We start from the raw sequence: 20728 nt of genomic DNA on the forward strand, positions 1-20728 counted from the left end.
CATTATCTTGCACATCTTTGGGTTGTAGGGGCGAAACCCACACAAACACAGGGAAAATGTGCAAACTCCACACGAACAGTGACCCTGAGCCGGGATCGAATTTGGGACCTTGGCGCCGTGAGGCAGCAGTGCTATCCACTGCGCTACCGTGCTGTCCAACTATGACCCTTCTACAGAACCCTGGCTTCTCTCTCCACAAGATGCTGGCAGACCTGCTGCGTCTAAGCAGCACTTTCTGTTTTTATTTCAGATTTCTAGCATTGGCAGTATTTTATTTTTATTTGAGAGGCTAAAAAGACTCTGCTTCTGTCAAAAATATATATATTTATAAAAAGCAGAGCAGATGGATGGATAGGACCTGCCTAGGAACCATCCTCCCCTACTTTAAAGCTACTTGACCAGATTGAATGCGAAAGAGACCCTTGGGCAAGGATGGAGCGCGGGAGCACGGGCAAGCGGGGAACCAATGGGCTGGCGAGGAGGTGGAGCCACGTGACCGACACCTCGCGCTGCGAATCTGGCTCCGGAGGTAACAAAAAAAAGCCGCCAATTTGTTGCTCGACGCCTCAGAGCGGCTCCAGGGATTGTGTCGGAGACAAGCAGCCAGGGCTCCCAGCAACAAGCCCAAAACTTTGTTACAACATCGCCACTGCGAAGTAACAAATCGCCAAATTAAACAAGTAATTATTTACAATAACCAAAAAAAGGAAAGATTTTTGTTTTGTTTTTCTTATATACATATATATATCGGAAGATGCCAAACGGAGCTGGGTCCAAGTCTTCAGCATCGGCTCCAGCCGGGGTGGTGGGCGACGGCGACTCCGTTATCAACAGCAGCGGCAGCAGCAGCAATAATGTGAACGGCAATTTCTCCAAGGCTCTGAACTCGGGCGCCGTGTCGCCCGCTTCGAAGAAGTCGCCTCGCCTGCCCAAGTGCGCACGGTGCAGAAACCACGGCTACGTGTCGGCTCTGAAGGGACACAAGAGATTCTGCATGTGGAGGGAGTGCCAGTGTAAGAAATGCAACCTGATCGCAGAGAGGCAGCGGGTCATGGCAGCGCAGGTAACCTGCAAGATCGAGCATTTTCGTCCTTTTATTTGTTGCTTCCGCGGCGCGTCAAATCCTCGCTCGAAGTGAGAACATGCGGCGGGCGGGCGGGGGTGGAATGTGCAAGATCTTGTCCATGCAAAGTGGTGGCATTTGAAGAAACGAAATCTGTCTGCAACCCTGAGCCTCATGTCAGAACCGTTACTGGAAGCCCTGTACAGATGCATTTAAAACATTAATTTAAAATAGATACCGCATCGAAATAAAAAACACCCCCGTTTCAGAAATATAAGAGCAAAACACCCCGGGCGCTGGAGATCTGGAATAAAATCAGGAAATGTTGGGATACTACCGGAGTAATCCTAGTATGTTCTGCTTTTCTTCCCGAGTTTCATAAACCTCGTTTACGAATAAATCTAAAATAACAGTGTATGTGGAATAATCCGGGCTTCAAAGGAACTTCATTGGCAAAAGACGATTGCAACAACATCGTGGTTGTGGCATAATACCTGTCTAATAAGTTACAAATGCGAAAGTTTTAAAAATCTGGATGTTAATATGTTCGTAACTGTCAGTGAAATACGGGCGCAGCAAACGGACTTTAGCAACTTTGAAGATGCACTACACTGCTTTAAATTCTCTAAAATGATATGCAAAATCTTAAATGGGTTGGAGTCTTCAAAGATTACATACAGTGCTCAAATCATTTAACACATTTGGAGTTTGCATAAATACCTTTACGCAGTTTCATACAAAGAGTTCGACTATCTGAAATTAATGCTGTTTTATGAAACCCGGGATAAAAACAAACAACATGAAAGGGCGATGGAATAATTCTAAATTGCAGCTCCTACGTTGGAATTCGAAAGCAACATGAACTTTACTACAATTCGGACTACTATCTATTTTGAATTCAGTTTGGAGTTTGAGTTTACAGGAGCGGCACAATTTGTTAACCTGGATTTGTGGTGGATGTGAAATTTAGTTATTGTGAAAAATGTATCTGATAAATGTTCACAGTTTAGCCACCGTTTTGAAGAGTTCGTAACATTCGGCGAATATCTGATTAGCTGTCGGGCCAATTTGGTGTTCACCCCGTTTATAATATTTACACCGAAGTAATGCGGTATTATTTTAACCATTAAATCATTTCCGATTATGCTCTATTTTAAGTTACTGAATTTAAAATATTTTCTGCAGAGATTTTTATTTGGCCATTACAAGCAAACAAATTTCACCGAAGATTTTTTAAATATATTAATTATCCTTTAGACTTTAGTTAAAATCGTTTTATACAGGTTTTGAATTGAGCATTGAAAGCGGGTTTCTCCGATTAAAACCCCCCATCTATTTACGATGCAGATTATAAAGTCATAATAAAATCATGTCAGAAATTTAACTGATTTGCAAGTCAGGCGGCTATTTTTGCCCATGGACCAAACTTGAGATCAGACCGTGGCACTAGTTCGAAATACGACCATATAGCCGCCAGATCTGAGCTGGTTGTTTTTGTTTGTAGGTAGCCCTCAGGAGACAGCAAGCCCAGGAGGAAGAGCTGGGGATCAGCCGACCCATTCCCCTGCCTGGAGCCGCAGAGCTGCTCATCAAGAGAGAGAATGCAACCCCAAACAGCTCCTGCGCTCTGGGGACTGGAGGGACCGGGTTGCCATCGAACCCCAACACACCGGTCACTTCGTCAGGTAATTTCAAAGCAGGCCGGTGCCCAGCGCGGGAGGTTGAGTTTTTAAGGGGTTTGCATTAAATTGCTCGAACTGCTTAACTTGCATCACTGAAGAAAATGGATTTATTTAACCGACGGGGCGATTTGCGTTTTCGAGCCTGAGATGTTTCCAAGTTGGTCTGCACGTCTCTAGCAGCCAGTTTGTGTCAGAATGGGAGGGGGAAAAAACATTCGCACTGGTGAAAACACTCGTTTTACTGCAGGTTGCAAAAGTCAGACAACCAATTTGAAATCGTTGAAGATCTCCAGCCAAATCATAACTTGATAATAAAGTGTCTAAATTGGAAAACAATGTTAATATCTTAGTTATGGCCATGTCATTTGAAAACCCGATTAATATATTGCAAACGAACCAGTCTCTTAATACAGATTTCACTTAGTCCATCTTGCACCTTTCCGGGCAGATCAGTTTAACTGGTTCCCTGTATTATGGGGGAAATAATTCATTCATAGAACTTTGGATCTACTAATGCTCCTTTGGGAGAATATTAGATCCAATCGTGTTCTGCTGGGGAGAATGTTGGATTCACAAGTGTTCTTTTGAGAATGTTGGATCCACAAATGTTCTGTTGGGAGAATGGTGGATCCACTATTGGGAGAATATTGGGAGTGTTCTGTTGGGAGAATGTTGCATTTTCCGCCTTCACGAGTCTTTCTAAGGTAAGTAATTTAACTTGGTCCTATTTTGAGATTCTTCAAAAATAATTTGTTAAATAGTTCATGGCAACATTTAAACATGTTTGAGTGTATGTTGCTACAGCAGTTTTTTTTTTCTTAATAGCCAATTTGTCTAACCAGTAATTTAAGGAATATATTCTGAAACATATGTTACAACGCTTTATTGTGAGGCTGGAATATAGTGGAATGATTGGTATTGTACACAATTTCAATTTTTTGATATTCATTATCTAAAGGAGTTGGTTGTTGCTGTTTAAATAAATAAAATCCTGCTAGAAACAAAGTTCATAACTGAAATTTATGGAACAGGTTCCAGACAGGTAATTTGTAATTTCCTGCTCTGATGACCTCCCCATCTAGCCTTTCAAATGTAGAAGTTTTGTGAACAGGCAGATTGTCCGTTAAAAAATATTCATGGGGTGCAAATGATATTGTCATTTTTATGTTGGGGTGTTGGTGAAGAATGACTTTGGAAGGTTACACGCTGTTTTTTCGAATCTAAAGTTATTCTGCAACTTTAGTGTCACTGTAAAATGGAAGCTGTGTTGCGGCAATGTTGTAGCTGTAGTACAAATACATTCGTAGCTCCTTTTAAAACAAGGTGATTCTCTTCCATTCTTTTTCCAGTTTCAGGAGTTCTGGATTTTTGTTTAGCGCTCTGAAAAATTAAAGTTTAACTTCCGAAGTAATTTTAACTCTTGCTACCCTGATTTTCTGACAGCCAACAGGTTTTCATCTGGTGTCTGCCCTGGATTATTCTTGGCTCTTCTGGTTTAGGCTCAACTTCTTCCGACATTGCATGGGTGAGGAACCCATTAGCATAGTAGTCTGCACATTAGGGCTACATATCTACTTTTAAGCCTAACTTTGTGTTGAATATAGTTTTCAAAAGTCAAAGTGCAGTTCATATTTCTGAAATTAGAAGAACTATAGCATCAAATGGAAATGGCCTGGAATATATTGTAACATAACAGTTCAAAATTGCATTTTGTTGAAAAGTAATATATGTGTAGATGCTGGAAATCTGAAATACAGACAAAGTGTTGGAAGTACTCAGCAGGTCTGGCAACATCTCGAGAGATAAAAGGAGTTTCAGGAATCGATCTCTCTTCAAATGTGCTGCTGGACAGTTGAGTATTTCCAACATTTTTTATTTGTATTTTGTGGCGATGCTATTGGTTTTCGGTAAGGAATCCAAAATAAATGCATAGTACATTTGTTTTCATAGAGAGGTGGAACATTTTAAACCCAATTTTACATCAGATTCTGTTGTGCTGTGTATTGCTGTATACAGCTTGATTTACTGCACAGTGAAAGGCATGAAAGATAAATTATTTGGCTTATAACTAAAATATTGGAGAAAGCCTGAGACCAGCTGAATTTTTAGTAAACCTATATACAGTTATTAAAATTACATTGCACATTGCACAGAGATGATTTCAAATGACTTTTATTCAGTAAAATGATGTTGAACATTCCAGATGTTAAAATGATGACTGGGAATGTTTATTTAAGTTTTGAAAATGGGTCCCAGTTGCTCTGGGGTCAGTATAATTAGTGACATGATATAAAAGGTACATTATTATCTTCACTGCCCTATTTGCACGTTGTCTACGAGCATAAGAAATGACAGCTGGGGGTAAGCCATTTGATCCTTCGAGCCTGCTTTGCAATTCTATAAGATATTGGCTGATCAACTCTACCTTCCCATACCTCTTAATTCCCTTAGTGCCCAAAATTCTATTGACCTCTGTCACAACTCTGTTCATATTACAAAAACAAACACCAAAGAAGCTGGTACAAAAGATTTACAAGGATGATACCAGAATGGAGAGGTTATAAATATCAGGAAAGTGGCGACTAGGGGATTTTCACAGTAACTTTATTGCAGTGTTAGTGAAAGCCTACTTGTGACAACAATAAAGATTATTATTATTAAACAGACTTGGGGGGTGGTGGTTCTCAAAAAAGAACAAGACTGACTGGTGACCTACTACAGAGCTTTAAAGTTGAGGAGTTTGAGAATAGACATTGCAAAGATGTTTCCACTGTCGGAGAGACTAAGACAGTCACTAATAAATCCAAGAAGGATTTCTTTTCCGAGAGAGTGAGTACGATGTGGGATTTATCACCACGAAGCGTAGTTGAGGCAAATGGCATAAGTGCATTTAAGGGGAAGCTGGATAAACACATGAGGGAAAAATATATGGAATTACGTACTGATTGTGAATTAAAGTGGGAGGCGGCTCAGACACAATCTAAGATTTGCTAGTCATTAACTGCAGATTATTCCTTGTTCCTTGTGTAAGATTGAAGTCTTACTCGTTATCCCATCAATATTAATGTTACACTTCCAATTTGAGTGCATGCTGCTGTCATTGAATTACAGCAGAACTGAAATGAATGCTGTTCTCCCCATAAAATAAAAGTACTGTATGTAACTTCATGAAGCAGCAGATTAATGTTTTAAGACTGATCCAATTTGGGGATCTGTTAATACTTTGTTTTCTTTGTGGCTTCTTCTAAGCCCCTTAATTAGATTTCTACTTCAGTAGCCCATTATTATCTGGCATATTTGCTGGCTGTTATTTTCATAACTGACTTCAGATCAATATTTGATTATGTGATAATTTTTAAATACTTCAGTGAAGATTTTATCATATGTCTTGCTCATGAATTGTCAACCTGAAGCTGACAATGGAGTCAGAAGAGCAAACACCAAAATCCTGACCAACTCCTAAATACATACAGCAAAATCACAGCTAGCAGTAGTTTCAGTTTCATTCCCCAAAGTTGCTTTGTAAATGATTCAAGCTTTGCTCCTAGAATTTATGACGTTACTTGAATTGTTTAGCACACTGGGCTAAATCGCTGGTTTTGAAAGCAGACCACGACAGGCCAGCAGCACGGTTCAATTCCCGTACAAGCCTCCCCGAACAGGCGCCGGAATGTGGCGACTAGGGGCTTTTCACAGTAACTTCATTTGAAGCCTACTTGTGACAATAAGCGATTTTCATTTCATTTTTCATTTCATTCATTTCATTGCTCAGTGAGATCATTCCCTGCTAATCATCCCTGATTTTATTACGATCCTGGACCAGACCCCGACAGAGTCTAGGAAACTGGACAGAAACTCCAATGTTTTATTTTGATTTTGTAAAACTAAGGAAATGATACCTCGCTCCAGGAGTGATTTCATGCACAATATGGATATGATATATTAAAACAAACTTTATTTCGAACATAGTATTAAAATATCTTAATCATTACAAAGAAAATAGTTTACAATTACCCCATAAAGAATGCTAATCAATTCGAAGGCACAAAAACCTTAACTGCTATCTTTGTTCCCACTCAAAACAACCCAAAAAACATTTCAGCTCATGATCCACTTTCAAATATAGTTAGCACCAAGGAATATCTGCTGCACAGAGATGTCTGGATACACTACTTTGAGAAAGAGAGATCTTTTGACACTGCGTTAAAGAAAAGACCTGGGGCGGGATTCTCCGACCCCCCGCCGGGTCGGTCAATCGGCGGGGGCTGGCGTGAATCCCGCCCCCGCCGGTTGCCAAATTCTCCGGGACTGGATATTCGGTGGGGGTGGGAATCACGCCGCGCCGGTTGGCGCCCCCCCCCCCCCCGATTCTCCGCTCGGATCGGCCGAAGTCCCGCTGCTGGAATGCATGTCTCGCCGGCGTGGATTAAACCACCTCTCTTACCGGCGGGACAAGGCGGCGCGGGCGGGCTCCAGGGTCCTGGGGGGGGCCCTCAAGGTTAGGGCTCGGCCGCTCAAGATATGGAGGATTCCGCGCCTTTGGGGCAGTGCGATGCCGGACTGATTCGCGCCGTTTTTGGCGCCGGTCGGCTGACTTTGCGCCGATTGCGGAGGATTCCGCCCCAGAATCCTGTCAGAACCATACAAAAAAATCTGGTCTATATTTCTTCAGAAGCTACTTCTCAGCCTGTTTCAGCTCACCTTCCAATCACAATTCTGAACTGCTTGCAAAGAAACTGCTAATTCTTCTACAGACATATCTTGAACTGAACTACAGTGAGAGCAGATGCTTAACTTCTGCTCACATCTCAATCTAAAACTCAACTAACACTGCTTTTCTGCAAAATGCCTGATACCATAGCTTCTTTCATTAATGGCATCATCTCACCAAGCTGAACTCTAACTCCACAGGGATCCCGGAGTGTTGCGACCTGCAGTTTGAAAAACTCTGTTTTAGCGCACTCTTAAATGCCCTCTAAAGTGGCATAGCAAACCACTCAATTGCATTCAACAACTACAAATGGAACAAAAAGGAGTGTAACTGGACTGGCCACACAGCACCGACCTCGACATCGTAAACAGCAATGGCAAATCCAACCCTGTCAACCCTGCAAAGTCTTCCTTACTAACATCTGGGGGCTTGTGCCAAAGTTAAAGGAGGTGTCTCATAGACTAGTCAAGCAACAGCCTGATGTGGTCAAACGCATGGAATCACACCTTACAGTTGATGTCCCAGACACCACCATTCCTGTCCAACTAGAAGGACAGACACAGCTGAAGTGGCGGCACAGTGGTAGCAGACAGGAGGGAAGTCTCCTGGCACCAGATCAAACATGGGCAAGAAAACCTCCTGCTGATTAGTGTCCTGAGTACCGTCCTCCCCTTGCTGATGATTCAGTACTCCTCCATCTTGAAAACCACTTGGAGAAGCACTGAGGGTGGCAAGGGGGCAGAATGCACTCTTGTGTGGGGGGACTTCAATTTGGAGAATACCACCACGGATCCTAAAGTACATAGCTGCTAGACTGGTCAGGATGGAGAGTAACGTGGAGCTAGACAGATGTCAGCCTTTGGCCAATTCAATTCACTCCACATGATATCAACAAATGGCTGAAGGCACTGGATACTGCAAAGTCTATGGGCCCTGACAATATTCTGGCAATGGTGTTCCAGAATTTGCCACGCCCCAAGCCAAGATGTTCCAGTGCAGCTACAATACTGACATCTACCTGGCAATGCCCAGGTATGTTCTATACATAAGAAATAGGACAAATTCAACCCAGCCAATTACGGCTCCATCAGTCTACTTTCGATCATTGGTAAAGTGATGGAAGGGATTATCAACAGCACGATCAAGCGGCACTTACTTGGCAATAATCCGCTCACGGATGCTTAGTTTTGGTTCCGCTAGGGTCGCTCAGCTCCTGACATTACAGCCTTGTCGTCCCACAGGTTGGATTCTTACCTGGTACAAAGGAAGATGGTTGTGATTGGAGATCAATCATCTCAGCTCCAGGACATTACTGCAGGCATTTCTCAGGATAGCGTCCTAGGCCCAACCATCTTCAGCTGCTTCATCAATAACCTTTCTTCCATCATCAGGTCAGAAGTGGGATGTTTACGGATGACTGCACAATGTTCAGCACCAGTCGCAGCTCTCAGATACTGCAGCAGTCCAAGTGCAAAAAATGACCATTTCCAATGAGAGATGATCTAACCATCGCCCCTTGACATTCATGGGCATTGCCATCACCAAACCCCCCACTATCAACATCCTGGGCGTTACCATTGACCGGAACCTGAACTAGATCATGCATATAAATACTGTGGCTACCAGAGTAGGTCAAAGGCTAGGAATCCTGTGACTAGTAACTCACCTGATTACCCAAAGCCTGTCCACCATCTACAAGGCACAAGTCAGGAGTCGAATGGAATGCTCTCCATTTGACAGCTCCAGCAACACTCGAGAAGCTTGACATCATCCAGGACAAGCAGCTCGCTTGATTGCTCCCTATTCCACATTCAATCCCTCCACCACTAACGGAACAGTGGCAGTCGTATGTATCATCTACAAGATGCACTGCTGCAGCTCACCAAGGTTCCCAAGACAGCACCTTCCAAACCCATGACCACTGCCATCTAGAAGGAAATGAGCAGCAGATACCTGGGAACACCATCACCTGGAGGTTCGCCTCCAAGTCACTCACCATCCTGAATTGGAAATATATCACCGTTCCTTCAATATTGTTGGGTCAAGGCAGAGCGGAGAGGAGCGCACCGCGGGCGCAGAGCAGAGGCCGGGAGCTGGCAATGCTGACCAGAGAGGACCAGCTGGCGCTCAGCGCCTGCAGGGTGGAGCCCTACTCGGCCCCCTGCCCCGTCTGCCCGGCCTGGTTCGGCAGCAGGTGGGTGCGCAAGTCCCGCAAGCAAGCCTCGGCCAACATCTTCCAGGACGTGGCGCTGGGACAGATGGAGGCGCTGTTCAGGAACAGCGGCGACGAGAACGCCGAGGAGCGGGCGAGGATCATCTGGGAGAAGCAGGGCGAGCAGGACATTGCACAGGCTCTGATGGAGCTCAAGTCCAGGAAGACCCAGCTCTTCTTCCAGCACAATAAAACTGGAGCTGAATTCTTGGGGCTGATGTGGATGAAAGCCTTTAACAGACTGCGTATCAAGGATGGAGGGAAAGGGTCTGAGTTCGAATCTAACGCCAGCCTGGAACGATCGCAAAGGAGCAAGATTAAGAGAAAAAGACTGAGTGCAAAGAGATCCTTCAGAAAACTGCTCTAAAACAGGGGATTGTTTGATGCCGGGAGAGGCTGCTATAAAAATCCCACCCGTCTTTCATTTGCACCAAACAACACAAAAAAAAGAGAAACTGCAACTTGCTGGGGAGATCAATCGTCTACATTTTTATTAATCTATTTCCAGACGTTTTTTGTCTGTCTTGACTGTTCTGCTTTTGTGATTTTTTTTTTTAATGATTTTTTTATTTAAAATTCTCAACACTAAAAAAACAAGTCTCTCTTTTTGGATGACCGATTTCATTCCGTTACACGTCTGCTACATTTTAATAAATTTGCCATAAAAACTTTAAAAAAAAATATTTTAAAAAATATTGTTGGGTCAAAATCCTGGAACCCACTTCCTAACAGCATTGTAGCAGTTCTAGATGTCAGCCCACCACCACCTTCTCAATGGCAACTCTGGGTGGACAATAAATGCTAATCTAGCCAGTGACGCCCACATCTCAAATGAATAAAATTCCTTTTACAGACTTCAGTCTACCTAGCGACAGATTTTTGCCATCGAGGCTGGAAAAGGAACCGGGGCTGTTTTTCTGATAGAAACCCGCTTTTGGTCGGAAGCTGATTGAAGTTTGGATTGTTTTGAGGTGAGCTTTAATTTGACATGGAGATGAGTTTTCTGTACAATTGTAGCTAAGGGGCAGCAATGGACGTGGGTTACAGACAATCATCAGCACCATTTTCCTCTGCCTCCAATTATTTATCTCTTATGTCCTGCTCCTCTAATACGCTCTCTTCTTTGAGGTCCACACCTCTTCGGAGGACCATGTTATGGAGAGTCCACACTGACCAAGATCCTCTCAGGCTTGCTGGACACCACCTGACTGCTTCTCACTCATAGCCAGATAGCTTCGTCTCTGCCTGTAAATACTGTACTTATGGTGGTATTTTATTCCCTTTCATGCTCTTCATTTCTTTCCTCTGGCCTCTTGATGCTTTCCCCTCCCTGTCTGGGCTGCTGCTCCTTGTCTCCAATGACCTCGATTTCTGAGGGTGCAGCACCCATTTTCACCTGCAGCCTTCCTGTTGCACAGATGTCCAAACTGCTGTGCCACTATTTTGGTGTGCACTTGATGCCAGGAGGCTGACAACACGCTGAACATGGCAAAGTTCTAAAAACTAACCCCTCTGCTAGCCTCTGGAGTCAGTTGCAACTTTAAATTCAATGGGGTAAGTCCTTTAATAAAAGGACCAAGGTGATGTCCTGACCGCATGGTATCACCACCATTTTTTCAGGCCACCCATCTGCACCTGAATTGGGCCACGAAGGCCCATAACTTTGTTTCTCACCCGCAAACTGACCTTAACACCGTTGTACTTTACAGAATGGTGCCACTCAAATAATTCCTAAAACCATTTAGAGGTAGCAGTTATTCTTTCTGAGGCATGATCAATTTGGCTGGAGACGAAGTTGAATTCAAACTGAGGCTTTATTAGTATCTGAAGTGTGGCCTCCTGCAGCAGCTGACAAAATGGCTGCTAGCTGAAGGCCACGCATATTTATAACCCGGTTCCTGGGCGGAGCTAGCATGCTGGGGCCCAGGTGAACCTGTAGTGCAGGTTCTACCGTACAACCCCTAATATAGGAACACAGTGGTTTACCACATTCACCCCCTGTTAAAATTGAGTCCGGCGGGGGGGGGGGGGGGGGGGGGGGAACTATATACAATTCGCAATCTTTAATATTTACAGAAGAGTGAAAAAAACTGTCTCTGGTCATCCGGTGGGCCGGTCAGAGGTTCAGCCGGTCCGGAGCCTTGATCGTCTTCTGGGCTCGACGAAGTGGAACCGGCAATGTTGGTGCTGTCGTGGTTGAAGTTGACTCCGGGAGCGTGCCTAAATCCTCTTCATCAACGGGGGTGGGCAGGGGGAGGATGGACGGTCCTAGGGGGGGTGAAGTGGGCAGCGGGGGAGGGGAGGGTGGCGACGGGGGTGGTGTGGGGGCGGAACCTGCTGGTGCCAGGTCCCTGAGGGAGACGGTATCCTGGCGGGGAACGCCACGTAGGTGTACTGTGGGTTTGCGTGGAGCAGGTGCACTCTTTCCACCAACGGGTCCGCGTTGTGGAGCCGCACATGTTTACGAAGAAGCACGGTTCCCGGAGCTGTGAGGCAAGTTGGGAGTGATACCCCGGATGTGGACTTCCTGGGGAAGGCAAAAAGATGTTCATGCGGTGTACTGTTAGTAGCAGTGCAATGTAATGAGCGAATGGAATGTAGTGAATCAGGGAGTTCCTCTTGCCAGCGGGAGGCCGGGAGATTTCTGGACCGTAGGGCCAGCTGGACGGCCCACCATACCGTCCCATTCTCCCTTTCTACCTGTCCGCTTCCCCAGGTGTTGTAGCTCGTCGTTCTGCTGGAGGCGATACCCCTGCTGAGCAGGAACTGGCGTAGCTCATCACTCATGAATGAGGATCCCCTGTCACTGTGGATGTAGGCGGGGAAGGCGAACAGAGTGAAGACAGAATTAAGGGCTTTAATGTCGGTGGCAGACGTCATGTCGGGGCATGGGATGGCGAAGGGAAAACGGGAGTATTCATCGATCACACTGAGGAAATACTTGTGTCGGTCGGAGGAGGGGAGGGCGCCGTTGAAATCCACGCTGAGGCGTTCAAAGGGGCGGGAAGCCTTCACAAGGTGTGCGCGGTCCGGCCGGTAGAAGTGCGGTTTGCACTCCACACAGACCTGGCAGTCATAGATCATAGCATTATCATAGAATTTACAGTGCAGAAGGAGGCCATTCGGCCCATCGAGTCTGCACCGGCTCTTGGAAAGAGCACCCTGCCCAAGGTCAACACCCCCACCCTATCCCCATAACCCAGTAACCCCACCCAACACTAAGGGCAATTTTGGACACAAGGGCAATTTATCAAGGCCAATCCACCTAACCTGCACATCTTTGGACTGTGGGAGGAAACCGGAGCACCCGGAGGAAACCCACGCACACACTGGGAGGATGTGCAGACTCCACACAGACAGTGACCCAAGCCGGAATCGGACCTGGGACCCTGGAGCTGTGAAGCAGTTGTGCTATCCACAATGCTACCGTGCTGCCCCTTGGTGATCGTCCTTACTTCCTCGACGGAGTAGGGCAAATTTTGTGCCGTAATGAAGTGGTATAACCGTGTGACCTCTGGGTCACACTGGGTCGTACAGGGTCCGGAGTCGGTCTACCTGTGTGCTGGCACATGTACCTCGGGATAGGGCGCCTGGGGGCTCGTTGAGTTTGCCAGGGCGATACTTAATCTTGTAGTTATAGGTCGAGAGCTCGATTCTCCACCGCAAGATTTTGTCATTTTTGATCTTGCCCCGCTGTGTGTTGTTGAACATGAAGGCTACCGACCGTTGGTCAGTGAGGAGAGTGAATCTCCTGCCGGCCAGGTAATGCCTCCAATGTCGTACAGCCTCAACGATAGCCTGGGCCTCCTTTTCGACGGATGAGTGCTGAATTTCGGAGGCATGGAGGGTGCGGGAAAAGAATGCCACGGGCCTGCCTGCCTGGTTGAGGGTGGCGGCAAGGGCGACGTCCGATGCGTCGCTTTCTACTTGGAAAGGAAGTGTTTTGTCTACAGCGTGCATTGTGGCCTTGGGAATATCAGCTCTGATCCGGGCGAAGGCCTGTTGGGCCTCTGCCGTCAGGGGGAAATGAGTGGGCGGGCCTTGTCCACATAGTTTGGGACCCACTGAGCGTAATACAAGAAGAACCCCAGGCAGCGTTTGAGGGCCTTGGGGCAGTGGGGGAGGGGACGTTCCATGAGGGGGCGCATGCGGTCGGGGTTGGGCCCCAGAACTCCGTTCTGGACCACGTAGCCGAGGATGGCTAAGCGGTTTGTACGGAACACATTACATCTCCTTGTTGTACGTGAGGTTGAGGAGAGTGGCGGTGCGGAGAAATTTAGCGAGGTTGACGTCGTGGTCGCAGATGGTCACATTGTTTAGGTACGGAAACGTGGCCCGCAAGCCGTACCGGTCGACCATTCAGTCCATTTACCTTTGGAAGACCGAAACCCCATTGGTGACGCCGAAGAGGACCCTAAGGAAGTAATATAGCCGGCCGTCTACCTCGAAGGTGGTGTATGGCCGGTCCGATTTACGGATGGGGAGCTGGTGGTAAGCGGATTTCAGGTCCACCGTTGAGAAGACCTGGTACTGTGCAATCTAGTTAACCATGTCAGATATGCATGGGAGGCGGTACGCGTCGAGCTGCGTGTACCTGTTGATGGTCTGGCTGTAGGCCACGACCATTCGATTTTTCTCCCCAGACTTAACCACTACCACTTGAGCTCTCCAGGGGCTGTTGTTGGCCTCGATGACTCCCTCCTGAAGCAACCGCTGGACCTCGGACCTGATGAAGGCCTTATCCTGGGTGCTGTACCGTCTGCTCCTGGTGGCGACGGGTTTGCAATCTGGAGTTAGATTGGCAAAGAGGGAAGGAGGATTGACCTTTAGGGTCGCGAGGACACACACAGTGAGGGGTGGTAAGGGTCCGCCGAATTTAAGGGTCAGGCTCTGGAGGTTGCACTGAAAATCCAGGCCAAGGATAAGTGCAGCGCAGAGGTTAGGGAGGACGTAGAGGCGAAAACCGTGGATCTCTACGCCTTGGACTGTGACCGTGCAGTACCCCCGGATCGCTACGCGATGGGATCCGGAGGCCAGGGAGATACTTTGATTGGTAGGATGTACCTTAAGGGAGCAGCGCATTACCGTATTTGGATGTACAAAGCTCTCGGTGCTCCCGGAGTCCAGTAAGCAGGAGGTCACGTGGCCGTTGACTTTCACGCTGGTGGATACGTTGGTCAGAGTGTGTGGTCTGGACTGGTCAATTACCATGGATGTGAGTCGTGGTTGATCGTCGGGTAGTGAGGCGGCCGCTGCGTCGGGGTCCTGAAACGCCGTTGGTCTCCGTGTGCTGCGGGGTGGACAAGATGGTGGCGCCCGGAGGTCCTGGGGGTCATAAAATGGCGGTGCCCATGGAACGCACGTTGCGGGGGTGGAGAAAGATGGCGGCGCCCATGAAACGCACGTGTTGTGCAGGGGAGAAGATGGCGGCGCCCATTGCTCGCACATGGCCTGGGGAGGATAGCGGCGCCCATTGTCCATGACCAGGGGGGGGTTGGGGGCGACTGCTGCCGCTGAGCGGGCCTGGCACACTGCTGCGTATTGGCCCTTCTTCCCGCGGGCCTTACAAAGGGCAGCGTGGGCCGGGCAGCATTGGCGGGGGTGTCTTTGTTGGCCGCCAAAATTGCATTGGGGCCCCCCCCGGAGATCACCGGCTGGTGTGTAGCGCAGGCGTACTGGGTGGGTAGCGCCCCAGCTGGGGTGGCTGCCTGTGGGGCCCATGAAGCATAGGAGGCATGGGCCGCACGGTTGGGGGCAAGGACTGTACATTGCGCAGGGCGACCGTCATGGAAAAAGCTAGTGTTTTAGTCTCTGCGAGGTCGCGCGTGGCCCCTTCAAGGAGCCACTGCCTGATAACATCAGACCCAATCCCAGTTACAAAAGCGTCCCTCATAAGGAGATCTGAGTGCTCCTTAGCTGTAACGTCCTGGCAGTCACAGTCCCGAACTAGTGGGATCAGGGCCCCCCAGAAGTCCTCGATTGACTCACCAGGTCGTTGAGTACGCGTTGCGAGCGCGTGTCTGGCGAAGAGCGTGTTCGTCGTCTGCTCATAACTCTCTTTGAGTCGAGTCATAGCGTCAGCGTAATTGGGCGCATCCTGGATCAGCGGGAAGATTTTAGAGTTGAGTCCGGAGTACAAGATTTGAATCTTCTGAGCCTCTGGAACAGGGGTCGGCGCCGCGTTGATATACACTTCAAAACAAGCTAGCCAGTGCTGAAAGTCCTTTCTGGCGTCGCTTGCGTGTGGATCCAGCTGCAGTCGATCTGGTTTAATCCGGAGATCCATCTTCTGAATCAGATACTAATAAATTGAGGCACGATCAATTTGGCTGGAGACGAAGTTGAATTCAAACTGAGGCTTTATTAGTATCTGAAGTGTGGCCTACAGCAGCTGACGAAATGGCTGCTAGCTGAAGGCCACGCATATTTATAACCCGGCTCCTGGGCGGAGCTAGCATGCAGGGGCCCAGGTGAACCTGTAGTGCAGGTTCTACCGTACAATCCTTAATACAGGAACACAGTGGTTTACCACACTTTCAGTGTGTTCTTAGTGCTCAGTATGATGATGCTAGGCACCACAGTAATAGCTTCACTAAGAAGTAGATGTAATAAGGAACTGTTATTTTCTTTATTAGCAAGATTTCTTTTTACGAAAGGGAACTAGGTCAGTAAAAGCTGGAAAATGAGGCATGTGGTCACAGTGAAGAGTCAGTGCAATTCCTGTCAATGCAAAGCAATGCTTTGTTGTTTATTGATGTGACAGTGGCAGAAGTAGTTAAAATATTTTTACTATTTTTAATTTGTTATCGGGTTGCTTCTAAAAGGTAACTATGACTGGTTTGTTCTGCAGTTGAAATTTTTGTGATGCCCGAGTGATAATTTGAGCACAGATATGACCTGAGAAAGGACTGAAAGAAGCCTTACCTGTTGTGCTAAAGTGTATCAGTTGAAAAGAGGGTTAACACCAGCAAAGAGCTGACCTGATGTTGATCAGCAGTATGTGCTGAACAGCAAAAAATTATGAACTGAAAGATTGGGCACGATTCAACGGACACGCTGCGCCGGAAAAGCAGCTCGCTGCAGCACATTGTGGACGTTGAAAGCCGGGAGACTCAGCTCTCGGGATGAACCCGGCTCGTGACGCATCATGTGAATCCCACCCACAATGGTCGGGCTCACTTTTTAACAGTAAACCTCACTCAAATGTGCAGATTCCCGAGGTACCTGAGACTTTGGGATCCAACCCCATTGCATCGGAGATCTCAGGTGAGCACCATCCAGCCCTGGTCTCCACAATCGGGGACCTGATGGAACGGCACTCGTGTGGGTCTCCCAGAGGATCGGAGGCCCCTTGCCTCATGCCCTTGGGGCAGGGCAGTGATTGGGCACAGCTTCTGTCACCTGGGCACGCTGGCAGTGCCATCTGTGTGCCAGCCTGGCACTGTTAAGGTGCCCAAGTGGCATTGCCAGTTGGCAGAGTCACTGACAGGTTGGCACTGCCAATTTGGCATTTTCTGCACACACGTGATTGGGCTGGGGTGACCCAGTGTGAGTGTTGGGGTGGTGCGGGGACCCTCCCATAGTGCGTTTGGCTTGGGACAAGATCGGGGATTGTTTTGGGGCCTCGGAGATCAGGTCGCCACCTCTCGTTCCACTGTACAAAACGAGTCTATGTGTTCCCCGTTCAGGCCCGAGTCGCATTGAATAGCCATGTGTTTCTCGGCACTCCCTTGCTAGAGGACTTTGTTCCCTTTTGGGAGCATTCCGCCTGTTAATTTCAAAAGAATTTTGAAAATATTGTTTTATACCTGGATTATGTGGCCCGGCTAAAAGAACGTTCCAGCACATTATCTGAAAATGTACTTAGCCAAAGCATTTTTTAAGGGAAAAGCTGTTGTACTTTGTAAAATGTGAATGGGGAAAGGTTCTATTGTTTCTGTATTGTGTGGGGCGGCACGTGGTGCAGTGGTTAGCACTGGGACTGCGACACTGAGGATCCAGGTTTGAATCCCGGCCCTGGGTCTGTGTGGAGCTTGCACATTCTCCCCGTTTCTGCGTGGTCTTTGCCCCCACAACCCAAAGATGTGCAGGGTAGATGGATTGGTCATGCTAAATTGTCCCTTAATTGGGAAAAAAAATTAAAAAGGAAAAAAATAGAGTTTCTGTATTGTGTGTACATGATCAATAGCCTTTTCCATCGGGGCATAGCGTGGAGTCAAGATTTCATAATCCAACACATCGTCCTCAAGTCTATTGTCCTCTATAATAATAGATCACAATGTCAGCAGCAGCTTCTGCAAGTTCAACTGGAGTGGACAGCTCTCTCCCTCCAGCAAGAGGGCAGTTACACAGATCCAATGTGATATTAGAAAAGCCACAATCAATAGAGTAGAAAGCTAAAGACGAGGGTAAATTATATAAAATAAGGGTAACAATATGAAAGGAAATGAAGGAACAACACCTAGGTAGGTACTCCATATTTTTTAAAAACTGAGAAAGAGTGTATAATAATAAAAAACAGGGCTGAAAGCATACTTGCAATGAGGTGAAGTAAGATTCCAGTTGTACTGGTCCAAATATCACCTCAAGCCCCCTAGTTTTGCCAGCAATAAAATGTGATTTTATTATTTAAAATGTTGCTATTGTCTTTCTAGTTTGCATTGAAGTTGCTTCATCCCACACTCCATTCCTCTGCAGAGAGGGCAGCTGTAAGAACTGGTGTGTACCAGTCTACATAACTTGAGCAGCAAGCTGTGCTGGAGAATAGCCCTGCGTGATGTTGCTGCCAATTATTGTCCTTGTGGGAAATCTCTGGGCTTCATTTTGTTCTTATTTTGATGGCACGTTCAAGATTAGAAATTCCTTCCATGAGAATTTGTAAATGTACATTTGTGGCAGAGCAGATTGGATCATTAATGCTCAATTCTGTTCAATACAAAATCTGATATGGCAGCCTGATTGAAATACTGTGCTTGACTGTTATTACACTGCACCTACTGGTAAATTAAGAATAGAATTGTATCTGTCCACATGCTTGTAACTGTGAAAAGTTTTTATTTAAATTTAAAAAGTGACTTGGCTAACCAAGTCAGTGAGGTGAGAAACCACTATTGGCGTGTGGTTTTAGTACTTGAACCAAAATACACTGGAGTGTTCCATCAGTAATGTGATCCCGGAGTTAAACTGCTGATTTGGGACCATTGCAGAGTTAAAACTTCCCTGCATTGATGCAAAAGTGGTGTGTTAACAATAGACTGAAATACAAACTGCAACAAAGTGATTTAATGAATGGAAGGATTCTTGGATTTATATATATAAACACTTTATTAAAATTTAAAATAAGTCAACATCTTACCAAAGCTAACACATGAGGACTGATTCTACAAATGCACGCTCTGGAAGTGGAGCCTCAACTACAGGGAGCACATATCCTGAAGTCATAGATGTGACCCCCTTGATATTTGGGTCCCAGAATGGAAAATTCTGGGGTGTGTGCCCAAGGTTTCATGATTGATGTGCCCAAGTACACATTGGCAAATTCAGCCCATTAACTAGAAACCAATTTGGTTAAAAGAGGCTGTTTGAAACTTTCAGCCACCTGTATATTTCTGATTGTATTAGCCTTTACTCTCAGCTCCATTTCCAGCCTCGTTTGCTGTGTATGGTTTGAAGTTAAACAGAGTTTGGATTTTGCAATATAACTTGTGTAATTTTTCAAAAATGGAATTACCACAGAGTAAGTTTGTACCATTTCCTTTTGATCAATTGAAGTATAAAATCAGCAGTCAGTTATTTGAGCAACCATCTTTCCTACACTGTTTGGTTCAACAGCATCTTTTGCTACACAGTTGCTGAAGCACCTTACACAGATTTGCATAAAATCTACATCACAGTAACATATGATTCTGTCACCTGGTCAATGCTGATGTTTATGCTTCACACAAGCCTCCCATAACCCATCTTACTTCATCTAACTCTGTCATTACATCCTTCACTCCTTTCTCATGTTTACCTAGCTTCCCCTTAAATGCATCAATGCTATTTGCCTCCACTGCATCTGCCATTAGCAAGGCCCACATTCTAACCATTCTCTGGGTAACAAGTTTTCCCCGAATTCCTCACTGGATTTATTAGTTGCTATCCCCTAGTTTTTCTTTCCTACACAGGTGGAACGGTCTGAACATTTACTCCATCAGACCCCTTCAGAATTTTAAATACCTCTATCAGTTCCCCCTGAGCCTTCTCTTTCCCAGAGCAAAGAGCCTCAGCGTGTTTCTTGAATGAAATGCTTTCTGATTTTTCAGCCATTACTGTGTCAGAAAAGTCATGCACCTATAACCCAACGTCAGCTGCATGCTTGGATGTATATTTAACAGATGGGGTCAGAGAAATAGCTTGAGTCAACGCACATTGGAGACACGCACACAGAAAATTGATTTTAGTTAAACATACTTTGGATAATGGTCTGTTGCAGCAAAATAACCCTGGGTAAATCCGGCAAGACTGTTTCCTTACTCCTTATAGCAAATCCATCATTTTAAGGAGTATTTAGTTGCACACAGATTGATTCAATATAAAATACAGATTCCTTGTACAACACACTAGTATTTGTAAAACAAATCCAATTTTGAATCCTCACGTGGTGGGGAACAATGAAGCTTCGGGAAAAAGTTCAAAAGAAGGTTATGAGGATGGTCCCCACTTAAATTACTATACTATTCGGAAAAGCTTCCTTTAGAAATGCATATACCTCGGGGTGATATGATAGAGGTATATAAATTGTTAAATTGAATTCCACCTGTAGGTGATTTCAAGTAGGTAGGTCAAATAAGACCTCAGACCATGTGTATGAGCTATCTAAGAGTAGGACCAGGTTAGATGTCCAATGTTACCTTGATTCTCATGATAACTACAGGCATATACTTGTTAAGTCTAGACTCTCAAGGCGATATTTAATAGAGGCGAGTTCCAAGTCAGGATGGTATGTGACTTGGAAGGAACGTGCAGGTGGTGGTGTTCCCATGCACCCGCTGCCCTTGTCCTTCTAGGTGGTAGAGTTT

The 20728-nt window shown here is 46.2% G+C and overlaps 1 protein-coding gene across 3 annotated transcripts in view; it reads left to right on the forward strand.

Annotated features, from left to right (window-relative positions):
- Positions 1-588: 588 nt before the first annotated feature.
- Positions 589-20728, forward strand: part of dmrt1 (doublesex and mab-3 related transcription factor 1) — a 181830-nt gene continuing 161690 nt past the window's right edge. For all 3 annotated transcript variants that reach the window (XR_011949144.1, XM_072516877.1, XM_072516878.1), the window contains exons 1-2: positions 589-1063; positions 2568-2748. Coding sequence is in view for 2 of the 3 variants with exons in the window: in XM_072516877.1 (XP_072372978.1) it covers positions 755-1063; positions 2568-2748 (490 nt within the window). In the remaining variant the exon portion in view is untranslated. The remainder of the gene's footprint in view (positions 1064-2567; positions 2749-20728) is intronic.

The sequence above is a fragment of the Scyliorhinus torazame genome, chromosome 9 (genome assembly GCF_047496885.1).
Source record: "Scyliorhinus torazame isolate Kashiwa2021f chromosome 9, sScyTor2.1, whole genome shotgun sequence".
NCBI classification, from domain to species: domain Eukaryota; kingdom Metazoa; phylum Chordata; class Chondrichthyes; order Carcharhiniformes; family Scyliorhinidae; genus Scyliorhinus; species Scyliorhinus torazame.